Source organism: Podarcis filfolensis (genome assembly GCF_964270895.1).
Source record: "Podarcis filfolensis genome assembly, chromosome: 2".
Taxonomy (NCBI): domain Eukaryota; kingdom Metazoa; phylum Chordata; class Lepidosauria; order Squamata; family Lacertidae; genus Podarcis; species Podarcis filfolensis.
Window position 1 is genome coordinate 3,079,402 of NC_139605.1, and position 22,102 is coordinate 3,101,503.

Below are 22,102 nucleotides of genomic sequence, written 5' to 3' on the forward strand. Positions count from 1 at the left end.
ACTATTCATGATAAAACCCAGTTCCCCTTTTTCTACCAGATGGCCACAAATGGAGATCCCCTGAATCTGGGGATTGTCCAACTGCTCCCGAACTTCAGATGAATGTGGATTCCCATGTTGCGTGGTAAAGTCCTTAAAACAATAACAATAACAATAATTTATTTATACCCTGTCCATCTGGCTGGGTTTCTCCAATCACTTTGGGTGGCTTCCAGCAAAATATTAAAATACAATAATTCATCACATATTAAAAGCTTCCCTAAACAGGGCTCCCTTGACATGTCTTCTCAAAGTCAGACAGTTGTTTATTTCTTTGACATCTGGTAGGAGGGCATTCTACAGGGCGGGTGCCACTAACGAGAAGGCCCTGTAACTTCACTTCCCGCAGGGAGGGAGCCAGCAGAAGACCCTGAGTGTTGGACCTCAGTGTGCAGAAAGAAGGATGGGGGTGGAGACACTCCTTCAGGTATACTGGGCCAAAGCGGTTAAGGGCTTTAAAGATGAGCACCAACACTTTGAATTGTGTCCAGAAACGTACTGGGAGCCAATGTAGGTCTTTCAGAAGCAGTGTTATGTGGTCTCGGCAGCTACTCCCAGTCACCAGTCTAGCTGCCGCATTCTGGATTAATTGTAGTTTCCAGGCCACCTTCAAAGGTAGCCCCACATAGAATGTGTTGCAATAGCCCAAGCGAGTCCTCAACACCAGCCCGCCCCCCGTCACCCAAGAACAGCACTTCTGTCTTGTCAGGATTCAACCACAATCAATTACCTGCCATCTATCCTCCAAATGCCTCCAGACACTCACACAGGACCTTCACCGCTTTCACTGGTTCTGATTTAAAAGAGTTAGAGCAGGGTATCATCCGCATACTGATGAACACCCAGCCCAAACCCCCTGATGATCTCTCCCAGGAGCTTCATGTAGATGTTAAAAAGCATGAGGGAGAGGATGGAACCCTGAGGCACCCCACAAGTGAGAGCCCAGGGGTCTGAACACTGATCCCCCACCACCACTTTCTGAACACGGCCCAGGAAGTCGTGGAACCACTGTATAACCCTCGGCTCCTCTAGACGGTCCAGAAGGATGTCGTGGTCGATGGTATCAAACGCCACTGAGAGCTCCAGAAGAACCAGGAAACAGCTTTCACCTTTGTCCCTAGCGTGCCGGAGATCATCGACCAGCACAACCAAGGCAGTTTCAGTCCCAATATGAGGCCTGATTCCCGATTGGAAGGGATCCAAATGGTCCCCATCCTCCAGGCATGCCTGGAGTTCTTCAGCAACCACCTGCTCAATCACATGAATTTCTTCATGGGAAGCTACAAGCATCTTGGAAGAGAAGCTGTTTCCACATTTCTATTACACTTCATGCCCTGTACAGTGGTACCTCAGGTTACAGACGCTTCAGGTTACAGACTCCGCTAACCCAGAAATAGTACCTCGGGTTAAGAACTTTGCTTCAGGTTGAGAACAGAAATTGTGAGGGAGCAGCGTGGCAGCAGCGGGAGGCCCCGTTAGCTAAAGTGGTGCTTCAGGTTAAGAAGAGTTTCAGGTTGGAATTGACCAAGAAAGATGTTAATCTATTTTTGTATGCCACAACTGCAGCTTGTATTTTGTTAGCTAAAAAGTGGAAAACTCAAGAATTACCAACAGTAGAAGAATGGCAGATGAAGATGATGGATTTTATGGAGCTAGCCGTCCGCGACCAGAAGGAGGAGGAACACCACGAAGAATGGAAGAAATTTAATGATCATTTAGCTAAATTTGTTAAGCTAAAATAACTGGAAATAGCGTCCAGATACTTAAAGGGCTTAGGATTGTATTTATGTTAACTGATAAAATAATATGTTTAATACAAGAAGGAGAAGATTTAAAGATGTTAATGTTTAATTTAAAGGGTATTAAAATTAGGATTTGGAAAACTGTTATAAGGATATGCAATGAAATTCAACTAAGGGGAAACGAGGAAGTCGTTTTACAAAGTAAATAACTGTTATTTTCAATAAGGTTATGATTTATGCTTGTTATGTTTTGTGTGTTTTATGTTTTTGTTTGTCGTTGATATTGTAAAACCTAATAACATTTTTGAAAGAAAAAAAGTTTCAGGTTAAGAATCGACCTCCAGAACTAATTAAGTTCTTAACCTAAGGTACCACTGTATGAGTTCTTTGATGGCGGTTGAGACTTCCCCTCTTTCTGAAGCTCTTCCCACATTCCAAGCACTCATATGGTTTCTCCCCTGTATGAATTCTTTGATGGGACATGAGATGGGTCCTCTGACTGAAGCTCTTCCCACATTCCAAGCACTGATATGGTTTCTCCCCTGTATGAATTCTTTGATGGGAAGCGAGATTGCCGCTGTGATTGAAGCTCTTTCCACATTCCAAGCACTGATGGGGTTTCTCCCCTGTATGAATTCTGTGATGGGAAGTGAGACTGCCGCTGTGATTGAAGCGCTTTCCACATTCCAAGCACTGATACGGTTTCTCCGCTGTATGAATTCTTTGATGGGAAGTGAGATTGCTGCTGTGACTGAAGTTCTTTCCACATTCCAAGCACTGATACGGTTTCTCCCCTGTATGGATTCTTTGATGGGAAGCGAGATTGCTGCTGTAACTGAAGTTCTTTCCACATTCCAAGCACTGATAGGGTTTCACACCTGTACAAATTATTTGATGGGAAATGAGATGGGTTCTCTGACTGAAGCTCTTCCCACATTCCAAGCACTGATAGGGTTTCTCCCCTGTATGAATTGTTTGATGGGAAGTGAGAGAGGTGCTGTGACTGAAGCTCTTTCCACATTCAAAGCACTGATAGGGTTTCTCTCCTGTATGAATTCTTTGGTGGGAAGTGAGACTGCTGCTCTGACTGAAGCTCTTCCCACATTCAAAGCACTGGTAGGGTTTCTCTCCAGTATGAATTCTTTTGTGGGATGTGAGATGGGTGCTGCGACTGAAGCTCTTTCCACATTCCAAGCACTGATAGGGTTTCTCTCCAGTATGAATTCTTTTGTGGGAAGTGAGACTGTACTTCCGACTGAAGCTCTTTCCACATTCCAAGCACTGATAGCCTTTCTTCCCACTGTGAGTTCTTTGATGGGAACAGGAACTCTGACTGGAGCTCTCTCCATACTCCCAATTTTGATATGGCTTCTCCACTGTGTGGATTTTGTCATGGTCTCCCCCATTCTTCTTTTCCAATTCATCAACACCTACAACAAAGACAGAAACTAATTAGATCCTCAGGAAGAAATGGAGCCCCCAATCATGGAACAATGCTGACTATCACCAATAGTCAGCATGGATTTCTGAAAAATAAGTCATGTCAGACTAACCTGATCTCATTTTTTGACAGAATTACAAGCCTGGTAGATGAAGGGAACGCAGTGGATGTAGCCTACCTTGATTTCAGCAAGGCATTTGACAAGGTGCCCCATAAAATTCCTGTAAAGAAGCTGGTAAAATGCGGTCTTGACTTTGCTACCACTCCGTGGATTTGTAATTGGCTGACTGACCGAACCCAAAGGGTGCTCATCAATGGTTCCTCTTCATCCTGGAGAAGAGTGACTAGTGGGGTAACACAGGGTTCTGTCTTGGGCCCAGTCTTATTCAACATCTTTATCAACGACTTGGATGATGGACTCAAGGGCATCCTGATCAAATTTGCAGATGACACCAAACTGGGAGGGGTGGCTAACACCCCAGAGGACAGGATCACACTTCAAAACGACCTTGACAGATTGGAGAACTGGGCCAAAACAAACAAGATGAATTTTAACAGGGAGAAATGTAAAGTATTGCACTTGGGCAAAAAAAATGAGAGGCACAAATACAAGATGGGTGACACCTGGCTTGAGAGCAGTACATGTGAAAAGGATCTAGGAGTCTTGGTTGACCACAAACTTGACATGAGCCAACAGTGTGACGCGGCAGCTAAAAAAGCCAATGCAATTCTGGGCTGCATCAATAGGAGTATAGCATCTAGATCAAGGGAAGTAATAGTGCCACTGTATTCTGCTCTGGTCAGACCTCACCTGGAGTACTGTGTCCAGTTCTGGGCGCCACAGTTCAAGAAGGACACTGACAAACTGGAACGTGTCCAGAGGAGGGCAACCAAAATGGTCAAAGGCCTGGAAACGATGCCTTATGAGGAACGGCTAAGGGAGCTGGGCATGTTTAGCCTGGAGAAGAGGAGGTTAAGGGGTGATATGATAGCCATGTTCAAATATATAAAAGGATGTCACATAGAGGAGGGAGAAAGGTTGTTTTCTGCTGCTCCAGAGAAGCGGACACGGAGTAATGGATCCAAACTGCAGGAAAGAAGATTCCACCTAAACATTAGGAAGAACTTCCTGACAGTAAGAGCTGTTCGACAGTGGAATTTGCTGCCAAGGAGTGTGGTGGAGTCTCCTTCTTTGGAGGTCTTTAAGCAGAGGCTTGACAACCATATGTCAGGAGTGCTCTGATGGTGTTTCCTGCTTGGCAGGGGGTTGGACTCGATGGCCCTTGTGGTCTCTTCCAACTCTATGATTCTATGATTCTAATGAATATTTGTGAAAGTGGAAGAACAGAAGATGTGAGGTCATGGCCTTTGTCAACAAGCATTCACAGACGTATTTTTGAGAACCAGAGGTTCAGAAAGTCTGGCTCTTTTCTAGGACGGATTTTTGTTGCCACAATCATGAAATCCACTCCAACTGTAACATTGGTCTTCTCTTTAAAAAATGGGCAGAGGCTAAAACAGAAACCCAAACCTGACAGAAATTACCTCAACTTCCCTAACAACTCTGTGTGTGAATGTTGCCTCCAAGTTGCTATGGAAAGGGTGACTGTCACTCCAGAAGGCCGTTTTTTCAGTTAGGTCTGTTCTCAACTGTCGAGTGAGAGAGAGGTTTTCTGTGAGAGCACCTGCTGACTGTTTTATGCTGCTATGTGCCTCAGAAAAAGTCTGTAAAGTCTCATATAGATAGAAGCACTTGTAATTCCCTCTTAATACCTAATGTAGCAGCATTATTTGATGTTGAATTATTTTGTATTTTTGAGCTTATTGTCTTGAATAAAAAATGGGATAAATGTAGAAATAATCTAAATCAGTAAAGAATAGATATAGATCTATTAGATATAAGCACATGTAAAAGTGTTTTAGTATATCAAGTAATGTAATGTGTTCTGTATAAACTCTAAACAGATCCTTTTCTAGAAGAAAAAAAAGCTATGTTTTTCAAGGGTCAAACCACCCGGGACAACCTCCACACATATAAATACCACAGAAAATGGGTTTGGGTCCCACAAAATCCAGAAAACCACGAATAATCCAGAAAGACAGGTGCAGAGTGACACATTTTACCTCAGAAACTGACATTAACATTTTGACCACTTTGCCAGTATACTCTTAATTATTCTCTCAGAAACAATTTTTAAAGGCAGACTGAAAAATAGAAAGAAATTTTTAGGATGCATAGAGGAAATTTTACACAGTGGAATAGTAGAATGAGAATAGTGTAATACAGATTTGAAGTGATACAATGTATTTAGGCAGATGTCTTACTGCCAGAGAAATTCTTCACAATTTAAAGAAAGTTTATGAATTTAGAAGTTGTCATCACAATTTAATAAGAACCTTGTTTTTGTCTAAAACATGAAGAAAAGAAAGATTGCCAGAGTCATGTGACAGAATTTTATCTATCATTGAAAAGTTAAAGCTGGCAGAATATTCTATGTCTGAAGACCAGAAAGGGAGCTACCGTATTTTTCGCTCTATAGGACGCACTTTTCCCCCTCCAAAAATGAAAGGGAAATGTATGTGCGTCCTATGGAGCGAATGCAGGCTCCTTGGCTTCAGCGATAGCAACACGAAGCCTTCGAAGCCTGAGCGCTCCCTCCGCGCTCAGAAGGCTTCGCGTTGCTTTCGCTGAAGCCTGGAGACTGAGAGGGTCGGAGATAGCCGCCTGAAGCCTTTGGAGCGCAGCGGAAACTCGCTCTGTGCTCCGAAGGCTTCGGGTTCCTTTCGCTGAAGCCAGGAGAGCAAGACTCTCCTGGCTTCAGCAGAGAGGGAGAGCTGCGCAGCACCCCTTCAGCCAAGCAGGAGGAGAAATGGAAGGGGCTCCGTTTCTCCTGCCGCTTCGCTGAAGGGGCGCTGAGCGGAGAGGGGTAGATTTTTTTTTTCTTGTTCTCCCCCTCTAAAACAAGGTGCGTCCTATGGTCGGGTGCGTCCTATAGAGCGAAAAATACGGTATATTCTAGGATCTCTTGGGGGGGGGAATTGATGTTTTCATATCCAAATTTAACACTCTGAATTAGCAGAGGAACACATTGAAGTTACTGGGCAGTTCAGACAAACCTGGTCATTGTTTAAAAAGGCATGACTAGACAAAGAACATTCACAGTTGATCTCCTTCTATTCAGGGTTCATGGTGGGGATGTTAGAATCGCAGATGCTGCTGGTCTCCATCAAAATACTGGAGGTTCAGCACATAGAGGTATGTATGGAATTTCAAAACTGATCTTATGATCCAACGGGGAGCTTTACCGAGAGGGTCCATGATCCCACGATTCTCCTCCTTGACTTCCTTATGCAGAGTTCATTGCTTCTACTGCTGTGTGATGGAGCAGTAAGTTTTTTGACACTGGTAGGGCATTCAGGTCACGGCACCGGTATGAGACATTTTGAGCTGCCAATACATTGTGGTGGCCGGGGAGCTGTGATGTATTCCTAGCTCAAACAAAGTCCCAAATAACAAAGGCAGATAACAAAGGCGCAGGCAGGCAGGCAGGCAGGCAGGCAGGTGGTGGAGCCCAGAAAGGTGCTCACCTTCTCAATCTCCACCCGCCTGCCTGCCTCCCCCCACCCCCAGGCTGAGCAAGCCCCAAAACCTCTCTGGCTCCATCCCTCCATGTCCCCATCTCCCCTCCCCTGGAACTCACCAGATCTCTCTGAGAGGCCTAGAGAGGAACGCTCAGAGGCTGTGAGGAGGGATGTAGGAGACAGCCTGACCAGGTCAACTGTCCATCTTCCCCCTTCCATCCTCACTAGCTTTGCAGGATCCATCTCTTTCATCCTTCCTGAAGAGTCAAGGAGCCAAAACAAGCTGCAGGGTCCTGGGAGAGAGGAAGAAGCAAATGGAGCCTCAGAGGCCCTGCAGGGAAGAAGAAGGAGAGAAAAAGAAGAGTTTGGATTTGATATCCCGCTTTATCACTACCCGAAGGAGTCTCAAAGTGGCTAACATTCTCCTTGCCTTCCTCCCCCACAACAAACACTCTGTGAGGTGACTGGGGCTGAGATACTTCAGAGAAGTGTGACTAGCCCAAGGTCACCCAGCAGCTGCATGTGGAGGAGCGGAGACACGAACCCGGTTCACCAGATTACGAGTCTACCGCTCTTAACCACTACTCCACACTGGCTCTTACTGGATTCTCCTGCCCCTGGAAAAGCACAAATGGAGCTCAGCTCAGGAGGCTTCGCGTTGCTTTCGCTGAAGCCTGGAGACTGAGAGGGTCGGAGATAGCCGCCTGAAGCCTTTGGAGCGCAGTGGAAACTCGCTCTGTGCTCCGAAGGCTTCGGGTTCCTTTCGCTGAAGCCAGGAGAGCAAGACTCTCCTGGCTTCAGCAGAGAGGGAGAGCTGCGCAGCGCCCCTTCATTTGTGGATATCAAATCCACAAATGGGGCAGCCCCTTCCCAACAGAAACCCCATTTATAAACCTTTCCAGTGGTTCCAATTTCCTCTGTTTACTCCTCTCCCCACTTCGTAAGGCCGGCAAGGTCTGCACAGTAGAGACCTGAGAATAGATCCCATTGAACTAAATGGGGCTTATGGACAGAACTTGGTGCAAAAACCAGGCACCATCTTGTCCCCAAGCCTGAAGACTGTAACGCCAGGCATGCTAGATAAGCATAGACAATGGTATCATAAGGCAAAAGTTCATAAAAGTTTTCATAGTCATAAAGAGCTGTTAACAGAAACTGACAACCAATTAAAATTAAAGGACTTTGAAGAAGTAAGAGAAAATGGAATAGACTGGTTAGAATATTTACAACTCTTCCGGGGGCGGCGCGAACGGCAATGGCGGTCCCCTTTCATCTGTGAAGGGGAAGCTCCGCAGAAACGGGTCGTCCGCTACGGCGAAGCGGAGACCCTCGCTGAAAAACCCACAGGTGGTGATAGCCTGTGGTCGTGGGACTCGGCGGGCACCTTTAGCGCCCCCCGATTACGTGAAGGGACCCCGCAAGGAGCTCCGGAACGTGTCGGGGCTGGTGCGGTGCTGTGAGTCGATCGCTCTTTTTGAGGAGTGAAGCCGCTAAGCTGCTGTCGGTGAGCGCTGACCCTTTTCCTGGGGACCATTCGGCTGAAAGAAAACTACTACCCGTGAGTAGGTGATTGAATCAGGATTAAAAATTAATCAATTTGGCATACAAGCGGGAGACGCAACCAGGAAGTCCGTCTCTCGGTTTTTGTTTAAAGATTAAAGCAAAGACGTTTAAAGAACCCATGCCTTTGGAATTTGGGAGTTAACAAGAAGTAAACTTCCACATTAAGCAGAAGACCTCACCTCAATTCATTTTGGGGTGGAAAAGGTGAAAATCAGCTTTTTCCTACTTGTTTCTTGGACTTTTGGACTTAGGAATAAAATTGAATCCTTGGTTACTGAGCTGTCAGTGTCGGAACTAGAAGGCTGTTTGGAACTGTCACTTTGTATCTCGCATTTCTTTGGGACATGTTAACTTTTTAAAGAGCAACTCTGTGGAAATTTAATGGACCTAAAAGGAGTCTGAAGGTTTTTTGGCAATTGGCCATTGTTTAACTTGTCGAGGGCTCTTTGTAACTTTTACAAACTGCAACATTTCTGAACATTTTTTGAACATAGTGTCCCTCTAGTGGAGTATCCAGGTTTGACAACTTACTGGGGGAATTTTCCATCTGTGGATTCGGGGATTTCCATGAGAAAGGCAGACTGTGGGACTGACCTTGACGCATAGATAAGAAGGGGGATGAGTGGAAAGACAAGATCAGCCAAAGCCAAAACATTGCAGACCACTTTAACTTCTCAGCTACGCAGATCATCTGTTCCCACGATTCCTGTGGCACAAGAGGAAGATTTAGAACAACCTAGGCCGGAAGGAATGGCCTCAGGAGGCGACTTTACTACAGTGTTAAATAAAATTTTTGAAAAATTGGAGGGTCTAAGCAAACAAGTGACTGACCAGTCAGCCAAGATAGACCAAAATACTGCCAGTATTAACAATTTGACCCAGCAAGTGAATTTAAATGCGCAAACTATTGGAAAGCTTGTGGAAGACACCACTGCAAATCGTAAAATAGCTGAGGAGGCAAAGCAGAAAGTTGAGGAAGTTCAAGGAGAAATTAAACCTATGCGTAAACAGATAGGGGAACATCAGGCACTTCTGTCTATGATTGAGTTAAAAAATAAAGAAAATAATCTGAGAATCAGATCAGTTCCAGAACTTGAGAGGGAAGATTTAATTGTCTACCTTACAAAAGAATTTACAGAATTTTGGTCTCTGGAAGAAGAAAAGGACTTTAAAATTGTAAGTGCATTCAGACTGGGAAAGGGAGGGAGGAAGATTAAGTCGAGAGACTGTCTGATCTCCCTAAGAACGAAGGAAGAAAGAGATAAGATTCTGAGTGCGCACTTCAAGGCGCCTCTAGAGATCAAAGATACAAGGGTGGAAATTTATAAGGACATCCCAAAACATTTGCTTGAGCTTAGAGCGAACTACGGAGATCTGGTGACACTATTGAGGAGCAACAAGATTATCTTCAGATGGGAATTCCCCCAGGGGATATCCTTTACCTTTAGAGGGAAAAAAGTGAAAATCAAATCTGTGGAAGACAAGGAAAAATTCTTGAAGGACTACGGAGAAGACCTTCAGAAAGGGATTGAAGAAGAGTCAACTGAATTGGGACCTGGACTATTAAGTTTGATACCTACACCTGGGGGTTTGAAGGATCCTGAGAAGGAGACGCCACTTTTGGGTGCAACAGGAGGAAAATAGAGCCACCCCAACATGTCTCTGCAACTATTAAGTTGGAATATTCACGGTCTGAATTCCCCGGAAAAGAGGAGGAAAATTTTTCATTTATTAAAAAAGGAACAATTGGACATAATTTGTTTGCAGGAAACACATGAGATTAGGCTTCACAGGAAAGTGTTAATAAATAAAAAATTAGGTCAAGAATTTATTTCATCAGATAAGGTGAAGAAGAGAGGAGTGGTTATCTATGCAAAAGAGAGCCTATCACCAAAATTTCTTTTTAAAGATGAACAGGGAAGAATTTTGGCAATAGAAATTCAATCTCAAGGAGAAAAATTTTTGATTTTAGGGATTTATGCACCAAATGAGGGGAAATCGGAGTTTTACAAGAAGCTGCATGAGATATTGATGGACTTTTTGGACTACAATAATATCATTATGATGGGAGACATGAATGGTGTGGCCTCTACGAACATGGACAAAGCACAAAGACAGATTGTAACGAAAGAGGGCAGACTACCAAAAACTTTTTTTGAATTGACTGACAATATGGACTTGATTGACATCTGGAGGACCAAAAACCCCCTAGGTAGAGAAGGAACGTTCTTTTCTGAAGCCAAAATGACATGGACTAGAACTGACCAAATTTGGATAACTAGAGGACTGGCACCTAAGATAAAAAAGGTGGAAATCTGCCCAAAAACCTGCTCCGACCATAATGCTGTAAAGATGGAAATGAAACTAACACCCATCGGTTCCTTCAGATGGAGGATGAATGACACCTTATTAAGAAATCAAGATATTGTAAGGAAGGCCCAAAAGACCTTGAGAGACTATTTCGAAGTAAATTTGAAAACTACGGTCGAAAAAAGAACAATCTGGGATGCAAGCAAAGCGGTTATGAGAGGGTTCCTGATTCAACAGAATGCAATAAAAAAGAGATCTCAAAATGAGAAAAAAGGGAAAATTTTGGAGAAAATAAAAGAAGGAGAGAAGAAGCTAAGAGCTAAACCAAACTCAAAAGAGATATTAAGAGAAATTAAGCTACATCAGGTACAATATATGAAATTGATTAATGAGGAAGTAGAATGGAAAATTAAGCTAATGAGACAAAAGACTTTTGAGTCAGCTAATAAATGTGGAAAACTATTGGCGTGGCAGTTGAAAAAAAGACAGAAGTTAAATACGATTACAAATCTTGAGATTGACAGGAAAAATATACAGAACCCAGTGGAGATTAGAAGGTGTTTCCAGAGATATTTTAAACAACTTTATACGCAAGGGCCGCAGAAAGATTCTGATATAGACCAATTCTTAAGAACCAATGGATTACAAAAAATATCTCAAGAAAATAAAATAATATTGAATCATCAAATTGCAGAACAAGAAATTGAAGGTGCCATTCAGAATATACAATTGGGCAAATCTCCAGGACCGGACGGATTAACCTCCAAATATTATAGGACTTTGAAAGAATTTTTAATTCAACCATTAAAGGAGGTTTGCAATGAGATTATGGAAGGGAAGAAGGCGCCTGAATTGTGGAAAGAAGCATACATCACATTGATACCCAAGACAGAAGCTGAAAAGACACAACTAAAGAACTACCGTCCTGTAGTTTCAACAAATATGGACAAAGCACAAAGACAGGTAGTCACAAAAGATGGAAGACTACCAAAAACCTTTTTTGAAATGACTGACAATATGGATTTGATTGACATTTGGAGAACAAAACACCCATTAGAGAGAGAGGGAACCTTCTTTTCTGAAGCCAAAATGACATGGACTAGGATCGACCAAATTTGGGTGACTAGCGGTATGGCGTCGAATATAAAGAAAGTGGAAATCTGCCCAAAAACTCTCTCCGACCATAACGCAGTAAAGATGGTGATGAAGCAAACAACAACTGGCTCTTTCAGATGGAGAATGAATGACACCTTATTTAGAGACGAGGAGATCTGTAAAAAGGCCCAAAAAACTCTGAAAGATTATTTTGAAATTAATCTAAGGACTAAAGTAGAAAAAAGAATAGTATGGGACGCAAGTAAAGCCGTGATGAGAGGGTTTTTGATACAACAAAATACATTAAAGAGAAGAAAGCAAAATGAGAGGAAAGAGAAAATCTTGGAAAAGATAAAAGAAGGGGAAAGGAAATTAAGATTGAAGCCAAAATCGCAAGAGATTCTAAGAGAAATTAAATTGTACCAAACACAATATATGGAACTGATGAATCAAGAAATAGAATGGAAAATTAAACAAATGAGACAGAAGTCTTTTGAATCTGCAGACAAATGTGGCAAGTTATTGGCTTGGCAAATAAAGAAGAGACAAAAACTCAACACGGTAACAAACTTAGAAGTGGAAGGAAAGAACATATGTAACCCAGTGGAAATTAGGAATTGTTTTCAGAACTACTTTAGACAAGGGCCGCAGAATGAAACAGATATACAACAATTCCTCGAGAAAAATGGGCTGAAAAAGATTTCGCAGGAAAGTAAGACAATTTTGAATCAGGAGATATCAATACAGGAAATAGAAGATGCCATTCAAAACATGACGTTGGGCAAATCACCTGGACCAGATGGACTGACTTCCAAATATTACAAAGTTTTGAAGGAAGGGCTTATACAACCTTTGAAGGAAGTCTGTAACGAGATCATGAAAGGGAAAAGGGCGGGGGATGGGGGTAGGCCAAGGGTTTGAAAATGGTATAGGTGCAATATATTCTGAACAGAAAGCAAAATTAATTGTAAATAATGTTGTAACAGAAGAGTTTAAGATCGAAAAAGGGACACGACAGGGGTGCCCTATCTCCCCATTACTTTTTATATCGGTCCTTGAGGTTTTGCTTAATATGATCAGGAGGGACCAGTTGGTTAAAGGGATTCAGGTCGGAGTCAAACAATACAAATTGAGAGCATTTGCAGATGACCTGGTACTTACATTACAGGAGCCAGAAGCTAGCACGAAAAGAGTTTTGGAAATAATCCAAGAGTTTGGTCAATTGGCAGGATTTAAATTGAATAAGTTAAAGACTAAGGTATTGGAGAAAAATTTAACACAGATAGAAAAAGAAAGGTTTCAGAATGAGACGGGGTTGACTGTGGTTAAAAAAGTGAAATATTTGGGTGTGAATATGACAGCTAAGAATGTGAATTTATTTAAAGACAATTATGAAAAAACTTGGACAGAAGTGAAAAAAGATCTAGAGATATGGTCAAACTTGAAGCTTTCCTTGTTAGGTCGAATTGCAGTTATAAAAATGAATGTATTGCCAAGAATGTTGTTTTTGTTTCAAGCATTACAAATAATGGATAAAATGGACTGTTTCAAGAAGTGGCAGAAAGATATATCTAAATTTGTCTGGCAGGGCAAGAAGCCCAGAATAAAATTTAAGATATTAACGGATTCAAAGGAAAGAGGGGGGTTTGCCCTGCCAGACTTTAAATTGTACTATGAAGCGGCAGCTTTCTGCTGGCTAAAAGAATGGCTGCTTCTTGAAAACACAGACATTTTGGATTTGGAAGGATTTAACAATATTTTTGGGTGGCATGCATATTTGTGGTATGACAAGGTTAAAGCGCATAAAAGTTTCAAAAATCATATTGTCAGAAAAGCACTGCTGAATGTCTGGGTTAGATATAAGGACTTGCTGGAAAATAAGACTCCAAGATGGTTATCACCAATGGAAGCTAAGGCAGTTAAAAAGCTAAATATGGAGTCGAAATGGCCAAGATATTGGGAAATTTTGGAAAAGGAAGGGGACAAACTGAGATTGCAGAGTTTTGAAAAATTAAAAGGGAAGGTGAGAGATTGGTTACATTATCATCAAATAAATGAAGTGTTTAAACTAGACAGAAAAATAGGCTTCCAGGTGGAAAAGTCAAAATTAGAGACTGAACTGTTAGAATCCAGTACTAAGAATTTGTCAAAAATGTATAATCTGCTGCTGAAATGGAACACACAAGATGAAACGGTTAAATCAACTATGATTACATGGGCCCAGGACATTGGTCATAACATCATGTTTGCTGACTGGGAAAAGTTGTGGACCACCGGGTTGAAGTTTACGGCGTGTAACGCCTTAAGAGAAAATATAATGAAAATGATTTATAGGTGGTACATAACCCCAGTCAAGCTTGCAAAGATCTACCATTTGCCTGATAATAAATGTTGGAAATGTAAGGAAAAGGAAGGCACATTTTTTCACCTCTGGTGGACATGCCCGAAGATTAAGGCATTCTGGGAAATGATTTATAATGAACTGAAAAAGGTATTTAAATATACTTTCCCCAAGAAACCAGAGGCCTTTCTCTTGGGTATTGTCGGCCAGGGGGTGCTAAAGACAGATACAACCTTCTTTATGTATGCTACAACAGCAGCTAGAATACTCATTGCAAAGTACTGGAAGACACAGGATCTACCCACACTGGAAGAATGGCAGATGAAGGTGATGGACTATATGAGCTTGGCAGAGATGACGAGCAGAATCCGAGACCAGGGAAGAGAAGCGGCGGAAGAAGAATGGAAAAAGTTCAAGGACTATTTAAAGAAATATTATAAAATTGGTGACAGTTAGAATGATGTTGGATTAAAATAAATGGTTACTATTAGTAATGGTTATGACAAAGAGAAGAAGGGTGATTAGCATAAATTTATAATAAAATAAGGCAAGATTTCGCTGAATAACTGTAAGAATTTGGAATACAGAAACGGGAAGTAAGAGGAGGTCGAGGAAGTAAGGTTTAGAAATTGGGTTATGAAATGGTACTTGTTTTATGTTTTATTATTGTTGAATGTTTGTTTATGTATGTTTTGTTTCTGTTATATAAAAAATTGTTCAATAAAAATATTAAAAAAAAAATAAAGAACTACCGTCCCATCTCCCTTTTAAATGTGGATTACAAAATTTTTGCAGACATTTTAGCTAACAGACTTAAAAAAGTGTTAGCTGAAGTAATACACAAGGACCAGGCAGGCTTTCTTCCAGGTAGACACTTATCTGACAACACAAGGAACATAATTGACATTTTGGAGCTGTTGCAAACGAATATTAATACGAAAGCAGTGTTAGTTTTTATTGATGCGGAGAAAGCCTTTGATAATATTTCTTGGAGTTTTATGAAGAAAAATCTTAAAGGGGTGGGAGTGGGACAGGGGTTCGAAAATGGTATAGGAGCAATCTATTCAGAACAAAAAGCAAAATTGATAGTAAATAATGTGGTGACTGAAGACTTTATGATAGAAAAAGGAACACGTCAGGGCTGCCCTATCTCTCCATTACTATTTATTTCGGTCCTGGAGGTGCTGCTGAACATGATCAGAAGGGACCGGTCTATTAAAGGAATACAGGTCGGAGCTAAACAATATAAATTGAAAGCTTTTGCAGATGATTTGGTTTTGACTGTACAGGAGCCGGAATCTAGTATGAAAAGAGCTTTGGAATTGGTTAAAGAATTTGGTCATGTGGCAGGATTTAGATTAAATAAGTCAAAAACGAAAGTATTAGAGAAGAATTTAACACCAATAGAAAAGGACAGGTTTCAGAATGAAACAGGTTTAACTGTGGTTAAGAAAGTGAAATACCTAGGGATTAATATGACTGCGAAAAATTTGAATTTATTTAAAGATAATTATGAGAAATGTTGGTCAGAAGTGAAAAAAGATTTAGCAATTTGGTCTAATTTGAAGCTTTCCTTGTTGGGTCAAATCGCAGCTATAAAAATGAATGTTTTGCCAAAAATGTTATTTCTGTTCCAATCTTTGCAAATTTTGGACAAGATGGATTGTTTCAAGAAGTGGCAGAGAGATATCTCTAGATTTGTCTGGCAGGGCAAGAAACCCAGAATAAAGTTTAAAATTTTAACTGATGTAAAAGAAAGAGGTGGATTTGCCCTGCCAGACCTTAAATTGTACTATGAATCAGCAGCATTTTGCTGGTTAAAAGACTGGCTGCTTCTTGAGAACACGGACATTCTGGATTTAGAAGGTTTCAATAATGTTTTTGGGTGGCATGCATATTTGTGGTACGACAAGGTTAAAGCACATAAGGCATTTAAAAACCATATTGTCAGGAAAGCTCTGTTTAATGTCTGGACAAGATATAAAGATTTGCTGGAAAATAACCCCAAGGTGGCTGTCACCTATGGAAGCTAAGTCCCAGAAAAAGCTCAATATGGAGGCCAAATGGCCAAAATATTGGGAAATTTTGGAGCAAGAAGGTGACAGTTTGAAACTGCAGAGTTTTGAGAAATTAAAAGAGAAAGTGCGAGATTGGCTTCATTATTATCAAATAAGAGAGGCCTACAATTTGGACAAAAAAATTGGCTTCCAGGTGGAGAAATCAAAATTGGAAACAGAACTGTTAGAACCAAAAACTAAGATTTTGTCAAAGATGTATAACTTGCTTTTAAAATGGAATACACAGGATGAAACGGTAAAATCAGCGATGATTAAATGGGCGCAGGACATAGGTCATAACATTATGTTTGCTGACTGGGAGCAGTTGTGGACCACCGGTATGAAGTTTACGGCATGTATTGCCTTAAAGGAGAATATTATGAAAATGATTTACAGGTGGTACATGACCCCAGTTAAGCTTGCAAAAATTTATCACCTGCCTGACAACAAGTGCTGGAAATGTAAAGAAGCTGAGGGAACATTCTTTCACCTTTGGTGGACATGCCCAAGGGTTAAGGCTTACTGGGAAATGATATATAATGAACTGAAGAAGGTATTTAAATTTACCTTTCCTAAGAAACCAGAGGCCTTCCTTTTGGGCATAGTTGGCCAATGGGTGCCAAAGAAAGACAGAACATTTTTTATGTATGTAACAACTGCAGCAAGAATACTTCTCGCCAAGTATTGGAAGACACAAGATCTACCCACCGTGGAAGAGTGGCAGATGCAAGTGATTGACTACATGGAGATGGCAGAAATGACTGGCAGAATCCGTGACCAGGGAGAAGAACTGATGGAACAGGACTGGAAAAAGTTTAAGGACTATTTACAAAAACATTGCAAAATGTCTGAGTGTTAACATGATGTGGGAAGTGAAGGTAACAGGGCATGTGGGATTTGGTTAAAAGTTAATGAAAAGAAGAATTTTAAAAAGGAGAAGGGGGCTACGAACAGAATAATATTATGTCATAGCATGTAAGATGAGGAATGGGCTAAGATAAGGGAAATTTGGGACATAATAACTGGAAAAATATAATTTTAAGTATGGTTTGAACAAGGGTTTGAACTTGCTGAATTTGATTGGAATAAAGAGGAACACAAAAAAGAGAGATGTGAGGAGGTCAGGACAGAGGGACATGGAACTTTGTAAATTTAAAAAGTGGATTTTTCTATTTTCTCTTCTTTTTCTTTGTTATATATTTTTGTTTTTTGTTTTTTCTGTGGGCATTATCTAATGGATTGATTTATATGAAATGATGAACTTTTTGATTGGTAAAACTTCAATAAACATTTATTTTTTAAAAAAAGAATATTTACAACTAAATGAAACTTTTAAAAATCATGAAAAGAAAGGATTTAGTTATCAAGTGTCAAGATTTCAGAGAGAATTAGTAGAAGGTAGAACAAAACTGCTGTCAAAAATGAACGAACACCTTTTGGAATAGGACACTAAAGAGGACCAGGTCAAATGCGTTATGATAAAATGGGCGAAGGATATGGGACATAATATATTAATGATGGACTGGGAAAGGCTTTGGAAGTTAGATTTGGAAGTTAGGCCGCCGAGACCACATAACACCGGTCTTGAAAGACCTCCACTGGCTCCCAGTACGTTTCCGAACACAATTCATAGTGTTGGTGCTGACCTTTAATGCCCTAAACGGCCTCGGGCCAGTATACCTGAAGGAGCGTCTCCACCCCCATCATTCTGCCCGGACACTGAGGTCCAGTGTCGAGGGCCTTCTGGCGGTTCCCTCCCTGCCAGAAGCCAAGTTACAGGGAACCAGGCAGAGGGCCTTCTCGGTAGTGGCACCTGCTCTGTGGAATGCTCTCCTACCAGATGTCAAAGAGAGAAACAACTACCAGACTTTTAGAAGACATCTGAAGGCAGCCCTGTTTAGGGAAGCTTTTAATGTTTAATAGATTACTGTAATTTAATATTCTGTTGGAAGCCACAAAGAGTGGATGGGGAAACCCAGCCAGGTGGGCAGGGTATAAATAATAAATTATTTTTATTATTATAGTTTTGAATTTTTCTGCATGTACCTTAATGGAGGAGAACTACATGAATATGATGTATAGGTGGTATTTGACACCCCGGTTAAATTAGCAAAAATGTACTTCTCACTCGCTGGATCAACACCTTGTTGCAGTGAGTGGGCTTGCACGTTCCTATGACCTTTGTGAGCGAAGCCATCGGGAATCTTGTACTCCCAGCAGGATCACCCTAGTTCTTTACTAATAATAGTGGAAGTGATGCAGAGAGTGACTCTTCTGAATATTCCTGTATACCAGAATTATACAAGGAATCTTTACAAACCCAAGTTGGGCTGTTTCCCCAAAGAATCTGCCCTGCAAGCAAAAGGAACCTCTGACAAGCACTTGAAGAAGCCCAACCTGGAAATAGAGCCCCATGTGCTTCCCCATCTCAGAAGTCCCACCTGGCCCTGAGGGAACTCGATTCGCAGGAGAAACAGTTCCCCTCTCCTCTCCTCAGACAAGTGAAAGGAAGTCTCCCCTGCTGAAGAGATGACAGCCCTGCTTGCCTGGAATTCACATTTTGCTGACCACGCTGCACTGATTCTCCCAGTCTCCTCACTAGAACAGAGGAGCAGGAACATGATGGTACAGCACCTTCTCCCTCGTCACAGAAGGAGACGCAGTTACAACCATCTCAAACCAATGCGAAGCCCTTGCTCCTGCAAAAATTACCCACAATGCAACTGTGTGACAATCAACTGACCTAGCTTTTATCCTGGAATGCCCCGGGTGGTCTGCATCCAGCAGAGATCCTTGTTTTAAAGACTTTCTCTCCCACCATTGTGCCATAATGATCCTGGAAAAGTGGACAGCGGATGAGCTGTTACTCAACGGATTTCATTCATTCTCAACTTGGGCAGATCTAGGGGTAAAGCGTGGAAGAGTGAAAGGGGGCCTGGGGGTCTTAGTCTCCACTACCCTACGTGCCATTTCAAGCCCTCTCCCCTCATTCAAGTCATAAGCCAGGGCAGTGTTGATACAATTCAGCCACCAGGCCCTGTTGGTAATTAACGCTGATGTGACCCCAATGAGGCAGAAATCTCAGATCTGAAACTTGTGGGTTGAAAGGGAAATTTAGACCACTGACCTTATTTTGCTTAACCCAAAGGCATCTGGAGTTTTAGGAGGGGATCTCAATGCCAGATTGGGCCCTAATCATCATGCCCTTTATGCACAGCACAAATGGTCTCCTCCCAACCGTGAAGCCAGTGGATTCCTCCTCACCCGTTGTTCCAAAGATCAGAAATCAAACTTTGGAGGCATCTGCTTGGCTCAAACAGCCTTCAGGCTAAACCTCTACATCTTAAATGGTGCCCTTGAAAGTGACTATCCTCTCTGGCTCCAGAAGGAGAGCTATAGACCAGGGGTCAGCAACCTTTTCCAGCCATGGGCCGGTCCACCGTCCCTCAGACCTTGTGGTGGGCCAGACTATATTTTGAAGAAAGAAAGAAAAATGAACAAATTCCTATGCCCCACAAATAACCCAGAGATGCATTTTAAATAAAAGGACATACTGTGGTACCTCGGGTTTCATACGCTTCAGGTTACAAATGCTTCTGGTTACAGACTCCGCTAACCCAGAAATAGTACCTCAGGTTAAGAACTTTGCTTCAGGATAAGAACAGAAATTGTGCTCTGGCGGCACAGCAGCAGCGGGAGGCCCCATTATTATTATTAGCTAATGAGGTCCTTCAGGTTAAGAACAGTTTCAGGTTAAGAACGGACCTCCGGAACGAATTAAGTACTTAACCCGAGGTACCACTGTATTCTACTCATGGAAAAACACACCGAGATCAGGCTCTCATCGCCCTGCTAAAAATGTAGCAGTTTCTGCCAGGAGAAAAGACACAGTAGCGATGCTGACCAAGAGGAAGAACCCCCTTCCTCCTCCTCCTCCTCAGCTCTTGATCGAGACTCCAGGGCTCTCTCTGCAGGCTCCCCCCTCCAAGACCCCCCCTCCTCCTCCACAACGGGGCAAGCAAGAAGAGCGGGGCAGAGCCCTGGCCCCCGCGCCCCCCCCGGCTTGGCGCCCCCCATGCATGATCTGACCAGCCCCCCAGGCATCCTCCCCGCAGCCCCTTCTCCCCACTGCACCCGGAGGGAGAGGGAGGCGAGACTCACCCCCAGGCAGCTCTTGCAAGAGAGAGAGGGAGACGGAAGCAGCCGCTCCGCTTGCAGGCGGGAATGGCGAGGGAGGGGCTTTTGCTGGGAGGACCTTGCTCCTCCCCCCCCCCACGCCTCCACTTCCTGTCCTCTCTAGAAAGCCAGCTCTGTGCCTTTTAACCCTTGGCAAGCCGAGCACAAGCGGAGCCCCGCTCTCTCCTCCTCCAAGGCAGGAGCCCAGGAGGAGCCGCTAACCCAGAAATATTACCTCGTGTTAAGAACTTTGCTTCAGGATGAGAACAGAAGTCGCGTGGCGGCGGCAGCGGGAGGCCCCATTAGTGGTGTCTCAGGTTAAGAACAGTTTCAGGTGAAGAAGGGACCTCCGGAACGAATTAAGCTCTTAACCCGAGGTACCACTGCGTATGCAACCTGAGCATAGATAGTAGGGCTTCACCGCATTAATCCTCCACGGAGCATCAGCACTGCATTAGTCACTGCTTTGAATCCAGCACAGAGCATGTATGTCTTTGCGCGTCCAACTTCCATCCTGCTTCCAGCTCCACCCACTCAGACAACTCTGGCTTTTGTTCTCCTACCTGGCGGCAGGTGGAGGCAGGGAGGCCCACTCATATGTTGCATGGCACAGGGGGGCAACTTCTTTGGTTGTGCCAGCCATGGCACCACTCAAAATCAGTCTCATTCACACATTAGCATGACTAAAAAGGTAAAATAAAATACTCAGGAGACCGACTGGTACAGAAAAAGGGTTCTTTACTTACAATTAATTCATTTTAACAATAATGGCCTTGGATCCTAAGCCTATGTAGCAAATGCATAGTTTGGGGGTACTCTTGGATACGCCTTTGTCACTAGAGACCCACGTGTCCTCTAGGGCTCTTTGTGAACAGGAATGGCCTGACCACTGGAGCACTGGAAAACTTGGAGCTGGACTGCTGCAATGCACTCTTTCTGGGGCTGCCCTTGGGTCTGGTCCAGAATCTCGTTGGTGCAACATGATGTGGCCAGATTGTTCTTGCGAGCTTTTGGTCAAGAACATCTGGCACCACAGCCCCCCATTTGAAGGAACTATCCACTTAAACCTATTTTCTGCTTCCTGCAACTTCCATTCCTGATCCACAAGAGGACCTCTTCTCTTATTCCATGGCGACTAAGCTTACCCAGGAGGCACCTTGATGAAAGTGTCAGGATGCGGTGTCTCTCCCCCACACAACATGACTCCAGCAGTTAATTGTGGTGGTCAGGTGGGATTGCTATGAGGAATTATGGAAAATGTAGAAAGCCATTGTGTCAGCAATGAACGCATTGCTTTGACTGGGCTTGAGCCATTTGACAGGATTTCTGATCGAATCCCACAAGCCTCTGCACCTCTGCCATTTTCTCTCTGCCTGACAGTCACGTATAGCATTCTAAAACACAGACCAGTTGCTTCACCAGGCATCCTCAGAACATAAAGACAGAAAGTAGCTTTGATGTAGATTTTGTTAATCTTTTTTTTTTTTTATTAAATAATATTTATTAAAATTTTTCAAAAATACAAAAAATATCACTTTACGGGACTCCCCCCTTCCCCCACCCCTACCATATTCCCCTTTCATATTGTTGGCCAAACAAGTTCCCCATTCAAATTGAAACTTAATTTGTTTTACAGTAAAAAAAAGAAAAAAAAAAAAAACCCAGTGTTCTTTCCCCAAGACCCACCCCATGTCATTCCACAATTTCCATTTTTTAATAAAAGAAGCACCCCAGATAATAGAAACAGAAAAGGTAG

General features: G+C 42.6%; 1 protein-coding gene and 1 long non-coding RNA gene across 2 annotated transcripts in view; one reads left to right on the forward strand and one right to left on the reverse strand.

Annotated features, from left to right (window-relative positions):
- LOC310757463 overlaps positions 1-22,102 on the forward strand; it is a 253,294-nt gene that overhangs the window by 117,828 nt on the left and 113,364 nt on the right. The gene's annotated exons all lie outside the window — the stretch shown is intronic.
- LOC310757020 (uncharacterized protein) lies at positions 1,043-20,380 on the reverse strand. Its single transcript, XM_083602106.1, has 3 exons — positions 20,332-20,380; positions 6,924-7,135; positions 1,043-3,211 (listed from the first exon to the last, which is right to left on the reverse strand). Exons 2-3 carry the CDS (start codon positions 7,054-7,056, stop codon positions 2,145-2,147), a joined length of 1,200 nt encoding a protein of 399 aa, XP_083458232.1. The 5' UTR covers positions 7,057-7,135; positions 20,332-20,380; the 3' UTR covers positions 1,043-2,144.